We start from the raw sequence: 15,305 nt of genomic DNA, 5'->3' as shown, positions 1-15,305 counted from the left end.
ATCCTGATGCCTAATCCCACCTACTGCAGCAGCTCCTTCTTGTGCAACGGCTGTGGTGTGGCCGGCAGCACCTTCTCCTACAGCTGCGCCCTCTGTGAGGTCGATCTGCACGTGCCATGCGCCTATCTCCCACCAAAGGTGAAGCACCAGAGCCATGAACACGAGATATGCATCAGTTATCAAACAACACAAGAAAAAGAATCCACCCCTCAACTCTGCAAGATTTGCACAAGAGAGCTGAGCTCTAAGCATTGGTCCTATCTCTGTGATAAGGCCGGCTGCACTTTTCGCGTCCACACCTTCTGCGCCACTGCTGAGGTTAAACTGGGTTTGCATCAGGACGATGCACCGGATCAGGCCCAACCTCCCGTTGTCTTCTACATCTGAATAAATATTGCTGAGCCAATTTTTTTAGTTTGTTTGATAAAGAACATCTACTACTATTAATCTTGGATGTGCATTTGTTTTTATTTGGTGGATCATTTAGTCAACTCCAACTCTTGTTCTTTATCTCCAAGCTGTCATAATTTTCATACAACAACCAACTACTCAACTTGTAAATATAGAAAGAAAAATTGGACATGCTCACATGATCACATCAGGGTGATCTACTTGTTAAAACTTTCAACTTTTTACGCCAACATCATCTCTACACGAATGATACTTATAAAGAAATTACATATGGCCAGAGAGAGAGAGACAGATACAGTAATCAAATACTATGTCCTTTTTGTATTAGACTTAAAACTCCATAATGTACTTTTCCTAAAAGAGAATCACTATTACACATGCCACAATTGATCAAGAATCGATTCGCACACATAACAATTTACTTCGTTTATTACGTACGAACACCCACTCACATCCTAGAGATTTCGGAATATGGGTCTTATTTCGTCAACCTAAATTTGTTATCTTTCAGAATATAGGATCGAGACATGCGATTTTTTTTTAATATAGGTTTTTTTCTTAATCACTCTCTAAATCACAACTGATCGAATGAACAAATCAATTGAATTTATGAAGACGGGAGTGAAAATGAACCACAAGTAGATTAAGCATGTGATCGATTTATTTTTCAAAGTTTGGGTATAAATTTGAGATGAGTAATTTGGTCAATCAGCGAGTTGAGACTCATATTCTGAAATCTCTCTTCCCACATTCTAATGTGTGATTTTTTAATTTTGTTACATATTTTGATTTTAGGTCAAATTGCTTTAAAAAGGGTGAATTGTATTATGACTTTGATATTTTTCATAATTTTTCCATAACGAAAATTTCTGACATATTACGAGTATGAATTTATTGACGCATCGTGTACATATGTAAACATTAAAGACATGATGACTAAATGTATTAAACGTCGTTTAAGTAGCCGAATGTTTTATCCACCTAGTATTTTTTGTATGCCACACACATAATTTTCCTCAAATCTGAAATCATGTGAAAATTAAGAAAAATGTCAGTTAAAAAATTTAATTAAGTGGCAGAATTAATCAAAATTTAGACTAAACTAAATGATTTTTTTTGCAATATGCCTTAATGAAGTTGGGCCAATGTTGCGTGATCACATTTTTAAGTTGGTTTGAGTAAATAATGTGGGTCTGACTGAATAAGCCCAATAACTCTAACTTGGATAAGCTCAATTATTTCATGAATTATTAGACCAAGAAAAATAAGATGAAAACGACGATTTGTAACAGGAAAAAAGATATTTTCTTGAATTTTCTTCACCTCATCCTCTAAAATTCCCATTACATTTTTTTTTCTCTTGGATTCTGGTGACTGAGTGTTTTTGCATTTTGGTTCAGAAAATATACTGGTATATCTATCTGATAACAAAGAAGCACAGAAAAATCTGGAAAACGGAGGGAATTTGAGTAAAATTGAAGAATTTAGGTGCGTGGCGATTGCACCCTTCTTAGCTGAATTAATTGAAGCTTATACCTAGCTGTATATCTTACTTGCATGGTTTCGGAATCAATTTGCTTTTTGCATTCGATCGTGACCTAATTTCTTGCTAGGAATATCAATATTATTGGTTAGTTTTTGATTTACCTGATTTGTGATGCTTTATAAAAAGAAAAGTTTAATCTTCGTTTCCTGCTCAAAATCTTAAATTTGATGGCTATCCTTTTTTTGCTAGAGTAGGACATTTAGAAAGTGTTTTATTGCGATATTAAACATGCTACCATTCATTCTATCGGAAAATGTGGCAATTTTGTTAGGTGAAATCTGCGTTCAATATGGATCCTGTCTGTTATACCTACACTATTGTCACCTTGATTCTCTGATACAACAAGACATAAACTCTAGTGTGGACCTAGCTAACAATCAAAACACGATATACTAAGGAAAAAGTTTTAGGAGTATATATTGGATTATAACTTGTTCTTCTTGGTGTTTAGGTTTAGAATCTGGAGATCTATATTGTGTAATTCAGATTATTTTGATCCCTTCCTGGTTGCAGATCACGATGACGCCTGTATGCCCTTTTAACAAGGCTTCTCGACCTGATGATGCATCTGGAAAGAAACCTAGCGAAAACCAGAGTAAACAACAGTCTGCAAGTGATCACAAGTTGCAGCAAGATGCAGTGATTTCACCAAAATGCCCGTTTGGATATGATTCTCAGACATTTAAGTTGGGTCCTCTCAGCTGCATGGTTTGCCAAGCACTTCTCTTTCAATGCAGCAAATGCGTGCCTTGTTCCCATGTGTTCTGCAAGTAAGCACTATATGGCCAGACACGTCCTGTTTAATTCTATTTTGATGGTAGTGTTTGGTTTCACTTCCTTTAGGGAAAAAAGCTGATGAAAGTTTTTTATGAAAACCAGAGTATGCATATCAAGGTTCAGTGATTGTCCTTTATGTGGTGCTGACATTGAGAAGATTGAGGACAACCCTGATCTTCAGAAAACTGTTGATCGCTTCATTGAAGGTCATGCTAGGATCAAGAGATCTCAGATTGACACCGACAAGGAGGAAAAAGAAGCTGATACGAAAACAGTAATATATGAGGATGTCTCATTTGAACGAGGTGATTTTATGATGCAGCAGGCCATGAGGGTGAGTTTTTGTGTTCCTTCATCACGAATGGTTGATATTGTTATTTTTTGTGTTTCTTCATACTTGTCACTTTAATATGTGTAGGCTCTTCGTGCCAATAACATAGAAAGCGCCAAATCAAGGCTTGGTGTGTGTGCTGAAGATGTTAGAGAGCAGTTGCAAAAGAATGGAAATACTCCCGAGTTATGCTCTCAGCTAGGTGCTGTATTGGGTATGCTAGGTGATTGCTGGTATGTACTCACTTTTAAAATTAACCTTAGATAGGAGTATCTTTTCTTTTTTTGTGCCTTTTTGTGGAAGTTTCTTTAAAATTGTGTATAACTCATCTATGAATGACACTGTTTATTTCAGTCGAACTACTGGTGATGCTAGTTCTGCAGTTTCTTACTTTGAGGAGAGTGTAAATTTCCTTATGAAAATGCCAAAGGATAATTTGGAGGTAAACAATTATTCAACCCGGGGAGTTGCTTCCTGAAACTTTATTTTCTCGAAACTGTAGCATAATGTAAGTATGTAACTTGTATCTTTTTTTGCATATGTGCAGATAATACATACACTTTCTGTCTCTCTAAATAAAATTGGAGATCTGAAATACTACGAAGGGGATTTAAAAGCAACGAGGGCGTACTATTTTCAGGCTTTGGATGTTCGTCGCAGTGCAATCAAGAATAATTCAATTGTTCCTTCTCAGGTGGGACTACATAAAACAGCTGATTCCATTTATTGTGATTATTTGTCCCTTTAAAGATGAATAGTAGGTCAGAGGATCTGATACTTAACTTATGCTAGTAGTTAACAACTTAACATAAAGTTGAATCAATTTCATGGACCTGATAATTTCTTTTAATTATAAGGTGCTTGAATTTTGTCGTTCACTCATTATTGGTGATATTGTTATAGACTCAAAAGGTTGGGCTTGTGAAAAGTTTGTTCGTGTTGAGAGTCTTGAGAGAAACTGGTTTGGTTTGATGCTTGTTTCTTTAACTACTGCTATACTTTCTCTCATTAAATTAATATAGCATTACTAGGGTGATAAATAGTCGTGGTGTGATTTTTTTCTGAATCATCTACTGCCTATGCAATAGTTCATGCATTGTATCTACTTCTCGTTTTGATATTTCTCTTTAATCAGGTCATAGATGTTGCTGTATCCCTTGCCAAAGTTGCTGATGTAGATAGAAATCTGGGCGATGAAGACACAGCAATTGCAGGTTTCAAAGAGGGAATCAAACTGTTAGAATCTTTAACAGTGAGTTCTGGAGAAGTTGACCTCGAAAAACGGGTATGAATCCTCCTCCTTGGTCTGTCTTTTAAGGCTCTCACTAGTCACTACTTAATCTTAACGGATTGAGCCGTTTTTGCTTGCGCAGCGCCTTTCAGTGCTGGAGTTCCTAAACAGTCAGCTTGGGAAAAAATAGCATCATTCCACTTTCAAATAGCTTTTGTGTGTGAAGATATGCAACAAATATCTAGTTTGGCTGTTATTTAATAAATAATTAGTGAGCACAAGATGTTATTGTAAATGGCAGCAAGCTGGAGGGAATTTTCTGGGACTGATTATACGTGAGAAATACTCCTGTCTTGTTAATATAGCATGGCAAAGTAACCTCGTCATAGAGTAAATTGCTAAATACCAAATTTCTCAATGATGAGTCGATGATGATGATGACGAAGAAAATGAAAACCTTCCATTGGATTTCTTCTTGTGCATTTGTCTTTATATTCTTCGAGATGTTACTTATTTTGATATGAGAATCATTTTGCATCTTAAATCCTTCAAATGATACAACTTCAATAAATGAAACAAAAAATTTCTTTTAATCAAAGTCCTCATGTCTATGTATAAAGTATAATCCATAATGTATGTATATTGTGGAATCTACAAAATTTCGAGATAATTAACAAACCAAAATGAAAAAAAAAGCAATTGTGAATCTAGTGTGGTAGCTCCTACCATTACATAAGCCATTAGTTCTTTCCAGTTTTATCAGTTCTCAACTTTGCATAACCAAAACTGGTTTTCAACTGTAAATCATTGATGGCAAGCACACTCAATTTGTACTGTCAAATCCAGTACGCCAAGATCATGGTACAAACTGTGGACATATTGGAGTATAGGTCGATCATCGACTCCTTCCTTCACCTGTATGCAGTCCAACATTGAGAGAATCGACAAACAAGCAATAATAAGCCTAGAAGATCAGTGGATCAGTCGTACAAGGCACATAAATAGGAACAATACCTGTAGTGAAATGGAGCCAATGACATGCCCTGGCACCAACTCCCAGAAACGAGCCTCACTAACCTCTGTAATGTCTTCACGCGAACTAACCTAATAAAATGGCAAGAGGATGTTTGCATGATGATGTGCTCTGGGATAACTACTCGAGAGGGTGTAGACTATGATGATGAGAATTTACCTGTCTCCAGCATTTGCTCAAAGCTGAAGGGGGAATGCTAGGTGGTGCCATTTGTAGGAGGACACCGCCTGTGGCTTTGAACAGTGGCATGACAAGCATAAAAACTGTCACTGAGACTAGTCCCAAACACAAGACTTCAGCATTGGCAACCCTACAGCAGAAATTTCAAGTATAATTGAAAATCGAGCAAGGATGGAATTCAACTAAACTGTATTTTCTGGAGAATGCAAGAAGATTACCCAAGGCTAAGCATCCAGGATGCTAGGATCAACCCTGCACTGAGAAAAAAATGAAGTATGGAAGCTTAATATCTAACAACATTACTACAATAAAGAATTATTTCTAAATAAGGAAATGAAAAGATGCATGGTTTCTCATACCTGCGAATGGAATCAGCCAAAACATGCAAGCAAACGGAGTGATAGTTCATATCTTCAGCTTTTCTGTATGCTGCAAAATGAATTCAATTGCACAATTGCACATAAGATCATACTGTATAAGAGATAGTAGTCATCACACATCAGTAAAACTAGCAGAAGCATTTCTACATGAATATTTGTTCTAGTTCTCATGAATTAAGCATGAGATGTAACTTTAAGCAGTTACTAATGTTGGCTAAAGAAAGGAAAGCCAGTCCTCCACAGAGATAGAAAAACTTGTTCTATAAAATTGTATACTAAAACTTAGCGCAGGATATATGGAGGAAGTTAGAAAATAACTCAAACATGGGCAAGAAGCGCACCAATACTGATTCGGGCATAATTCCTGAAGAACCAAACACCAATAAGGTTTACCAGCAAATTAGCGACAGCTGAGATGACCAAATAATGCCTGAAAATAATATAGATTGGGGATGATGATTAACATATAGCCCACAAAACTATACTATTACTATTGAAAGATGCAGATGAAGAAAACATAAACGTCGCAATGCAAGACTTTATGTTACGAGAAATTCTCATCATAAAAGTAAATTTACATAGAATGATGTGGTAAGCAATGGATAGACTCAAGTGTTTATTTGCATTAGGTGACGGAAATTTTATAATTCCCTAGAACACAATGAGTTGCATGAAGTTTACAGTAAACTGAAGAAACTCAGATATCAGAAATAATGATGAAATGCAAACTTACTTGTGCTCAGACTCATCTTGTATAAAAGCGTGAAGTGCTTCCACAGCTAAGGAGAACGACATAAATAAAAGAAATAGCTGTCTAAACAAGCAACATACAAGCGAGTGAGTGAGGGTAAGAGAAAGCAAGAGGGAGACAGATTATTCAGAGCAGAAAATAAAGATAAGGAAAAGCTAATGCAAGCACAAGATCGAGAAAATGATTGCAGATGATATTATTAATCTAACACCAAACAACACCAGAAAATTTCAACAATCAACCTAGAAACATATAGGTAAGGTACTTACAGCATTGGTAAAAGCAGATAAAACTTCGAGCCTTTTGTACCTGCAAGATTTGTGTAAATTTGGACATATTGAACATCATCAGAACTTTGAATATTAGGATGAGTTAAGCATCTGAGATCATGTAGGACCAAGCAATCAAAACAAAATAGTTAAATACTAGTAACGATGAATCACTTAGCTGTAGCTTGAGTTACAATCCAGAAAAGGTTATGCGAGATTAAACATAAATACTAGAAAACTTACCCGTATGTGTAAGTGTGATCTGGATTTTGTCGAGAAGCAGCCATTGCAAACAATGAAAATGACAACAGGCCACAGCCAAAAGTCAAATGAAATGCATCGGATACCAAGCCTAAAACCACATATAGGACACATCAGCATAGAAGCTTATCAATGAAAAACAAGAATCCATCCAATTAAGCTTCACGAAGCTTCATCTCATGTACTAACACTCGCTCATAAACTTATCAGTGACTATATAACACACGCTCTATAAACTCGTTTACGAGTACATTTACTAGTAATGCAGCAGATATATGCATCAAAAAACGGAATGAGCCGATACCAAGATAGATAAGTGGCAAGCGCATGACATAATTCAAATAGAAGCCACAAAATTCAGAACTCAAATATCCGCAAGAGAAAGATTCAAAATCATTCACACTTCCAAGTCTTACATTTTAACACAAATCAATCATTAGTAACAGCAAAACGAAGTCCGTACATTCAGCAGCTAACATAAAAAACAATAAAGTAATCCCGAATCCCGAACTTTCATACCGATACGCCCAGAGAAGAGGCCGAGGAACAACTCAGTAGTAGAATAGGCGACATTAAGCGAAATCAGCACGAACAACCGCCTCATCTGCTTGTTTCCAGACCTCAATCCTCCCAAAATCAACGGAACAAACGAAAACGCGGAGACTCCATCACCCTTTTCCTTGGAATTCGAAAACCTATAATCCGGAAAATAACTTCCAGGCGGAATATCAATGCTTGAAACGCTACGTGTCAGCTGATGCTGCGGCGTGTGGGACTTGACGGTGGCGTTCTGATGCAGCGACGCTTGCCTGGAGTACGCGAATCGGCGATCCGTGCTCTCTCCGAAACTGAAATCGCCGGTGTACGATCTCGGCGAATCGGCGACTTTGCTGTACTCGAAAGCCGCGTTCTGGTTCTTCGTTTGCGGAAGACGCGAATCATTATCCATTTCTAATAGCAAATGCAAGAAAAAAAATCGAACTTCAACACAATTCAAGATTGTAAATCACACACATAAACATAAACTAAAGTGTACATTAATTACCTAGCTGCAGAGGTTTCTCCTTAGTCAAAGTAAACGGAATAAACCAAAGTTTGGGGCAAAAATTACAGTCCACCCCACAAATGTTACGTTTTCAGAGTTTGACCACTTAAGAATATGTTATTTATGTATTGGTCCTATAGTTCTCATTTTTCACAGCTCTACCCCTGTTCTGTTCTAATACTCATTATTTTCGCAAACTATTTTCCCGCCATGGAAGTGAACTCCGAAAATGGGTTGCTGCAGGGGAAACAAGCGACGACTTACAAATTACCGGTAAATCCGAGAAGAAAAGTCCCTTCTTTCTCTTTTTCGTGGTGGTTTTTGCCAGTTTTCTTCCTTCAAACTAGCTCAATTTCATACGTGTCCATGAAATTAACGATGTTTTAACGTTTTGTTCCCTCTTTTGTTTTTCGCACTCCTTACTTACAATTTGGGGGATTACTCTTTCAATTGCAGGAAGTGACCTTTCTGATAGTAAATGAGACTTACATAGGGCAACAGCACAGTCGAATTTACGTTGCAAGGCTTGGCCTTATGAGAACTATGGTTTACTCTCCTGGAAACCCCATTTGCCAAGTATGATTTTTTTTTCTGGCTCTATTAAAGTTACTGCTTTGTTGATTTCACGTCTTACTTTCTGCAAATTCACATGCTTTGAATTTTATTATGTTTGGTTTGATTGAATCTCACAAATTAATCCTAGATGGATAACCATATGATAATAAATCATAGCCACCCCCTCCAACTGAAATAATCTCACAACTTAATCCTAGATGATTAATCACATGATAATGAGTCATAGCAACTGAATGACACCTAAACAATGATAAAACCAAGTGAATGATAAACTCATCATTTTTTTTAAGCCTACTGCCTACGTGATTTTTGCAAGATAGATATTGTCTTTACTGGAACACTACAAATTGGAACTTACTTATATAGAATTAAATAAAACAGGCAAAGATAAATTTGTTGTCTTTGTATCGGGTTCAAGTGTTGGGGGCACCTCAGCAAATCCTCTCCGTTTTTAGCTCTTTGTAGACCATGTAACTGGCCATCTAGGAGATGAAATTTCTTATCTGCTCTCAATTTCCTACCTGGAAATCCTTAACTGAATGGTAATCCGTCTGTATCAGGAACAAGGAATGGCACCTCATATTGTTCGAGTTGTTATTGCTGGGAATTCTGTTGAATTTGCTCGAGGGATTCTTAATGGTCAGGTAATCGCTATGCTCATTAGCATACTGTAAGATTATCTTTCCAAAATGTCTTTGTCTAGATAATTTATCGTTTGAGGCTTACACTATTTAATTTACCTAAAAATTTTGGTTTGTAGAACTTGGGTTCTAGGGATCAGTCAAAACTGTCAGAGCACGTAAAAGAGCTTGATATCCTAATGAGTCAGGTAATAGTCTATACTTCTCCTTGTACACAAACTCTGGCTAACTACAGTTAATAATATCACATGCTACATGCAGATTGCTGCAGGTATACCTGTGGATATAATGCCGGGTGAAGCTGACCCAGCAAATTCCGCATTGCCTCAGCTGCTATATGTTTGGTAGATCCACTTCATTTATATAGACTATTATTGTTAACTTTCAACTTTTTATCCCATTTGTTTGTAAGCCTTTGCACCGATGACTTTTTCCTGGATCAGCCCAAATTCCTTTGAGCTCGACAATGTGGGGTAACGAATACCATTTGGACCAAGTTTTCATCATAAGTAGTTAATTTCATAGTCTTGAACATTCTTCAGGTTTCTTGGGACATCGGGTCAGAACATTGACGATCTTGCAAAATATTCTAATGCGACAAGTAAACTTAAGTTCCTTGAAAGGACATTAGGATGGAGACACATTGCACCAACAGCCCCAAATACTCTAGGTGAAGGCTGCTTCATGAAATATTTGTTTAACTCTGTTCAGTTTCTGATGTTTATTACACAATTTTCCATATATGGATGGTTGATATATAAAGGGTTAGGCATAAAGATAAGTCATAGTTCAAAGATTTAACAATAACCAAATGAACTGAGTATGGTAATATTATCCCACTAGCACATATGTTTATGCAGTTTGTCCAATAAAGAATAATTCCTCTTACTGCAGGCTGTTATCCTTTAACTGAAAGAGATCCATTTTATATTGATACATGCCCTCGTGTCCACTTTCTTTGAAATCAAGAAAAAATTGACGCTAGTGTGATTAAAGGTCTTGTTTACAGAATTATTTTATTTTGACCTATTGCTGTTTTTTGATCTAGAACAGAGAAATATAATTGGGGCTTCCTTAAACTGCAGGATCTAATGGGCAAGCGGTAAGACTCATTTGCATTCCTAAATTTTCTAAAAACTGGAACTGCTGTGATGGTAAGTTCTGAAAAATGTTAAGTACAACATAAAGTAGAATGATTCTAATGTTGTAAGTTTTTGTATGAAGTCAGGCATGTTTCAGTAGGTCATTGTTTGGAATAGCTGTTACTAAAAGTGAGTCATTTGCTTGTGCAGTTGAACTTGAGGAATCTTGAATGCCTTGCGCTCACTATTGGTTTTCAGTTCGATTCTTGAGTGTAAGGTATGGTGTACCGAACTATCTTTGCAAATTACAGCAGCTTTACTTTGGAATCTGGTTTCACAGTAACGAAATAGTTCAAGTTTTACTACCAACCTACTTCTTGTCTACCTGAAATGATCCTGGCAATGTGATCATAAACAAGATCTCGGAAGTTTGCATGTATACAGGTCCAGTAGCTCTATATGGAGTATAAAAGATTGGAGCTAAAGTGAAGCAGCTTCTTGCCAAGGTACGCAGCAGACATCTATTTTGTTATATCTGCAAACCAGATTTTTTATCCAGTTAAAACCATGTAACTAGAGGGTGCAACATAACCGCAGTTTACCACAATTTCAATAAAATTGTTTATGTACTGGTCAGTGTACATTCACAAAGATCCCCAAATTTGTTTTTTGCAGTTCACTGTCATTCTATAAACATGTCTGCCTTGTGCGATAGAAAGTTAATGTTTGGTGTGTTCCCTACTATATTTTTCTCAGTGATTCACTCCACCAATTAGGCTAGCCTATCTAAGATTTGCAACAAATTTTCAATAGCCTCTGAGGAAAAGAACGAATCAAACCCAATAACGATGAAGAATTTCTTTTACATCACTCAATGCTCAATAGAATGTCTATGCAACACACAAACTAAAAATCAAATTGGTACAATCAAGTTACAAACAACCAAACACACCACGCATTGCATATAACCTTTAAAGTTTAGGTTGGAGCCAGTTCGCAGCTCTCTAAAATGTGGCCTGGAGCTTCTGCACAATGCTCGGTTCAACCTGGAAGGCCTTGGTGAGAACATCGCTACTAATTTTGGGCTCTGACCCAAAAACCGCATTAGCAATGGTGATGACACCAGGGTTCTGGCTGCTCAATGCGGCTATGGCAACTGCGTTTTTAGTCCCCACATTGCGCTGGAAGTGAATAAGCCCGATTGGGAAGACGAAAACGTCACCCTTCTGAAGGGTTTTCGTGATGAGGTTGTTGTCAGGATTGGATGTAACGAACCCGACCTGAAGTGATCCCTCAATTACCGTTAAGATCTCAGTGGCTCTTGGGTGAGTATGGGGAGGGTTGATGCCCCAGGGTGCGTAGTCAATACGCACCATGGAGATACCGAGGGTGTTGAGGCCAGGCAATTGGGCTACACTGACAGGAGTTACCCTTGAGCCGTTAGGGTTTGAGGTGTTTCCGGGAATGTGGAGTCCACTGAAGGAGAAGTCGGCAGCTCCCACCGATGATGGGTTCTTGCATGGTTGGCCATTCACTCTGGCTGCAAATTTTAGGAACTAGGTTAATGATAGTTAAGCCAAAACACCCATATCAGCAGTTGTTGCCGATTTTTGCTCGTTGATTACAAATTATAATGCTAATGGAATTATTACCTGAGGTGGTGGCATCAGCTACGCAAAAATCTTGCAATGGACTAGGCTCGAAGGCGGATGCCAGGAAGGCAACAGACAAGGCTACCAGGCTTAATAAAACAAAGTTGGTAGTCATGATGGATGCTTGAGAAGCTCGATCGAAATGGATATGATACAGGAAGAAGTATGTGTTTCTCAATCTTAATGATGAAGTGCATTATTTGCAGTTTGCATTCTAGTATTTATAGAGGTTTGTTTCATTAGATTTTGTATTCGATTGTCTTATAATTAGGCCTTCTTGTCCTGTTCTTTTTCGTCTGTGCTAGGAAAAGCCGTCCTTGCATGGCACTTGGAAGATGTTCATGAAACTCTTAATAATTAATTTGAATGTTTTGGATAATTGCGTTGCTGATTAAATATTTTGCTAAGAAATGGTCAAAAGGCTGATTTGAATGCGTCTATGTTATTAGCTGTATCATGTTATATCCAATGCAGTCGAGCAAAACAATTTGGATGGGGACCAATCTAATTATTTAGGAGTATATATCTTGCATTTTGTGTCAATGATTTCACCTGGGTTGTATGCATTCTTTCTCATTATAAGCAGATTTTATCTGTATGGTAATTAATAAGGGCAATTTGAAACCATTTCATGAGAGACTACCGCATGAATTTCTCCACAAAAAGCAATATTTATCCCTAAGTTACTATACTTGGAACTCATTGATTGACCTGATTAGCCCAATAATTTAATAATGTCAATTTATAGCCTGATGATAAATCACAACCCAAACTATCTGATATGAATCCCAACCCAGTATATGGTTGACATGAAAGGAGTAAATTCTCGGTATTCAATTTTCAACTTTCATTACCTTTTCAAATTTTTAAAAGTTTAGTAAATAAATCATTTCTTGTGAATAAAATTTATTCATTATTTTATTATTGCAAATCACAAACTGTGTTGCTAAATTTTATCTGTGATGTTTAGTCCGTGACTTCATAATTTAGTATTGTCTCTTTAACTTGGAATTATGACTAAATATAGCAAATCACAAAAAAATTATCTGTGGTGCTGAATTTTATTTGTGATGCTTAGTCCGTGACTTCATAATTTAGTAGTTTCTTTAACCTGGAATTATGATCAAATATAGATAGGAATTCTTGGGCTAGAACTGTGATACGAGTATTTCGATTAGTATTAATTAGTTTAGATATATTAGGGATTTGCATATCTTTTCTTATATTTGTTTCTTGTTCCCTAAGCTAGTATTCTAGTATTATAAATAGGATAGATTGTTATCATTTTATTCATTCAACCAATTAATGAAATCAGTATTTCGCCCAACTTGGCTTGAATCACAAAATTTTATTTCTCTATCGCTGCCGACGAGAACCTCTCTCGCGCCCAGCACCCCCTCTGTCGGACGTCTTCGCCGACCCAAACCTCTTGGGCGCTCAACGACTACGGTCTCTGTTTCTTGATTTTGTGTGGAATTCGACGTTAAGGATTTAGGTCCTTGACAACGGGTCAAGGGATAATCTAGAATTGGACCATAATGTCTATTTGTTTTAAAGTTAGTCTAGCGTTTATTGTGCAACTGCAAGGGCAATGAGTCAATAAGTTTAGCCTAGCTAGGTGATTGTGTTCAACACTAAACACAATTCTTTATACATGTAGCCCATGTCTTGATAGTAGATTTTTTTGGGAATTCCTTTCTTGTTTGTGTATATTTGTGTTGCATATTTACACCCTAAAATCACAACCACCCTTGGCCTGACTCAGTCACCCGTGATTCTTCTTCTTATAAGTATTTGGATTATGTGATAGTATTTGGTGAAATATAATTCTCACAAGTTTCGTAGCCGGATATTCTCATGTTGGTGTTCTAGAACAAATCCAGTTTAATTTTAAGACTAGTTTTTTTTCTAATTTTTCTACTAGGTTTCGAATACTTAAAGGAGATGCATATCTGAATTGGAGTTAACCTCTCAACCCACTCAATCCAAATAACAATAATAAAAACTTTAGAAATTAAAATGATTAGTTTTAAATAATAGGTGGTGCCGTTCACGTTAGTATGCAATCTATTTAAAATGTTCATAAGCAAACTTGTGTTGATTTTTGGCCAAAGTTGACTATTTTCTGATGTTGCGTTTCATGTCGTCAATATGAATGCGTGGTGATCCAAGGGTTGCAATGACGTAAAGCCAACATGATGACATATTTGGCAAATGGCAATATCATATTCTAATAAGCAATACCTCCAAATAACACTCTTTTATTCGCACGTTTTCTGAATATAGTAATAGTTCTTGTGTTGAGACGATTCACATTCATTATTCGAATCGCAATTCGCCTAAGTACACATTACATAGAGTTGCAATATATAGTTCTATTTTAATTTAATTAATTCAATCCATACTTTAAATATAATCTTACTTAATTCTGGAACGTTTCATTACTCAATTTCAATGTTCAAAGTATAATATAGCATGCCTATGCGATAAAAGTCCTCCATAATAAATACCTATGACTATGAGAGTCAAATGCATCCGCTCTCTCGAATTTTGTTGCCATTATAATCACCATAATGTGAAATCTGGAAATTTTATCCATGTGAAAATACTATTTCCGTCCATAAAAATAGTCATATTTTCAATTTTGACTTGTTCATCAAAATTAATCTATATCTATTTATGATAGCTTTCTGTTTCAAATGGAATGTATCATAATTTTCAAAAATAATACTGTGACAATTTTTTTCTCTATCTCTCTTTTAATTTAGCATTAATTTTACATCAAGATCCAGGTCATTTACTACACATTATTAGCATTATTTTTGGACGGAAATAATACTAAAAAGATTATTACTCCCTCCGTCCCACAAGAATATATCGACTCTTATCTTTTTTAGTCCGTCCTATAAGAATATATACATTTTCTACTTTTGGAAAAATTTTCTCACTAATGAGGTGACACATATTCTCCACTAACAATACTTAATTACTTTTTAATTATTTTTTCTTTCTACATCTCTCTTACTTTACCAATTTTGTATTAAAACTCGTGTCGAACCCAAATTGTATATTCTTTGGAGATGGAAGGAGTAGTATTTTTTTGGATGGAAATAATACCATTGGTTTACATTGGCGATGC

The 15,305-nt window shown here is 36.4% G+C and overlaps 4 protein-coding genes across 4 annotated transcripts; 2 read left to right on the top strand and 2 right to left on the bottom strand.

Annotated features, from left to right (window-relative positions):
* Window positions 1–1,711: 1,711 nt before the first annotated feature.
* Window positions 1,712–4,772, top strand: LOC121794335 (protein NCA1-like). Its single transcript, XM_042192454.1, has 8 exons — window positions 1,712–1,899; window positions 2,471–2,727; window positions 2,837–3,068; window positions 3,153–3,298; window positions 3,420–3,507; window positions 3,613–3,759; window positions 4,201–4,350; window positions 4,439–4,772. The coding sequence occupies exons 2-8, from the start codon at window positions 2,477–2,479 to the stop codon at window positions 4,484–4,486; spliced, it is 1,062 nt and encodes a 353-aa protein (XP_042048388.1). The 5' UTR covers window positions 1,712–1,899; window positions 2,471–2,476; the 3' UTR covers window positions 4,487–4,772.
* A 95-nt stretch (window positions 4,773–4,867) lies between these two features.
* LOC121794334 (metal tolerance protein C2-like) lies at window positions 4,868–8,200 on the bottom strand. Its single transcript, XM_042192453.1, has 10 exons — window positions 7,690–8,200; window positions 7,153–7,261; window positions 6,910–6,949; window positions 6,623–6,699; window positions 6,231–6,319; window positions 5,869–5,938; window positions 5,728–5,766; window positions 5,489–5,639; window positions 5,311–5,400; window positions 4,868–5,211 (listed from the first exon to the last, which is right to left on the bottom strand). The coding sequence occupies exons 1-10, from the start codon at window positions 8,117–8,119 to the stop codon at window positions 5,101–5,103; spliced, it is 1,206 nt and encodes a 401-aa protein (XP_042048387.1). The 5' UTR covers window positions 8,120–8,200; the 3' UTR covers window positions 4,868–5,100.
* Window positions 8,201–8,421: 221 nt separating this feature from the next.
* Window positions 8,422–11,237, top strand: LOC121794339 (DNA polymerase delta small subunit-like). Its single transcript, XM_042192457.1, has 9 exons — window positions 8,422–8,488; window positions 8,672–8,791; window positions 9,352–9,435; window positions 9,552–9,620; window positions 9,694–9,776; window positions 9,975–10,102; window positions 10,518–10,534; window positions 10,725–10,791; window positions 10,959–11,237. Exons 1-8 carry the CDS (start codon window positions 8,426–8,428, stop codon window positions 10,782–10,784), a joined length of 624 nt encoding a protein of 207 aa, XP_042048391.1. The 5' UTR covers window positions 8,422–8,425; the 3' UTR covers window positions 10,785–10,791; window positions 10,959–11,237.
* Window positions 11,238–11,317: 80 nt separating this feature from the next.
* LOC121794338 (putative germin-like protein 2-1) lies at window positions 11,318–12,390 on the bottom strand. The gene is made up of 2 exons (XM_042192456.1): window positions 12,167–12,390; window positions 11,318–12,054 (listed from the first exon to the last, which is right to left on the bottom strand). Exons 1-2 carry the CDS (start codon window positions 12,279–12,281, stop codon window positions 11,519–11,521), a joined length of 651 nt encoding a protein of 216 aa, XP_042048390.1. The 5' UTR covers window positions 12,282–12,390; the 3' UTR covers window positions 11,318–11,518.
* Window positions 12,391–15,305: the final 2,915 nt, after the last annotated feature.

The sequence above is a fragment of the Salvia splendens genome, chromosome 3 (genome assembly GCF_004379255.2).
Source record: "Salvia splendens isolate huo1 chromosome 3, SspV2, whole genome shotgun sequence".
Classification (NCBI taxonomy): Eukaryota; Viridiplantae; Streptophyta; class Magnoliopsida; order Lamiales; family Lamiaceae; genus Salvia; species Salvia splendens.
The sequence above is the reverse complement of the archived record's forward strand: the minus strand, read 5'-3'. Positions and strand labels throughout refer to the sequence as shown.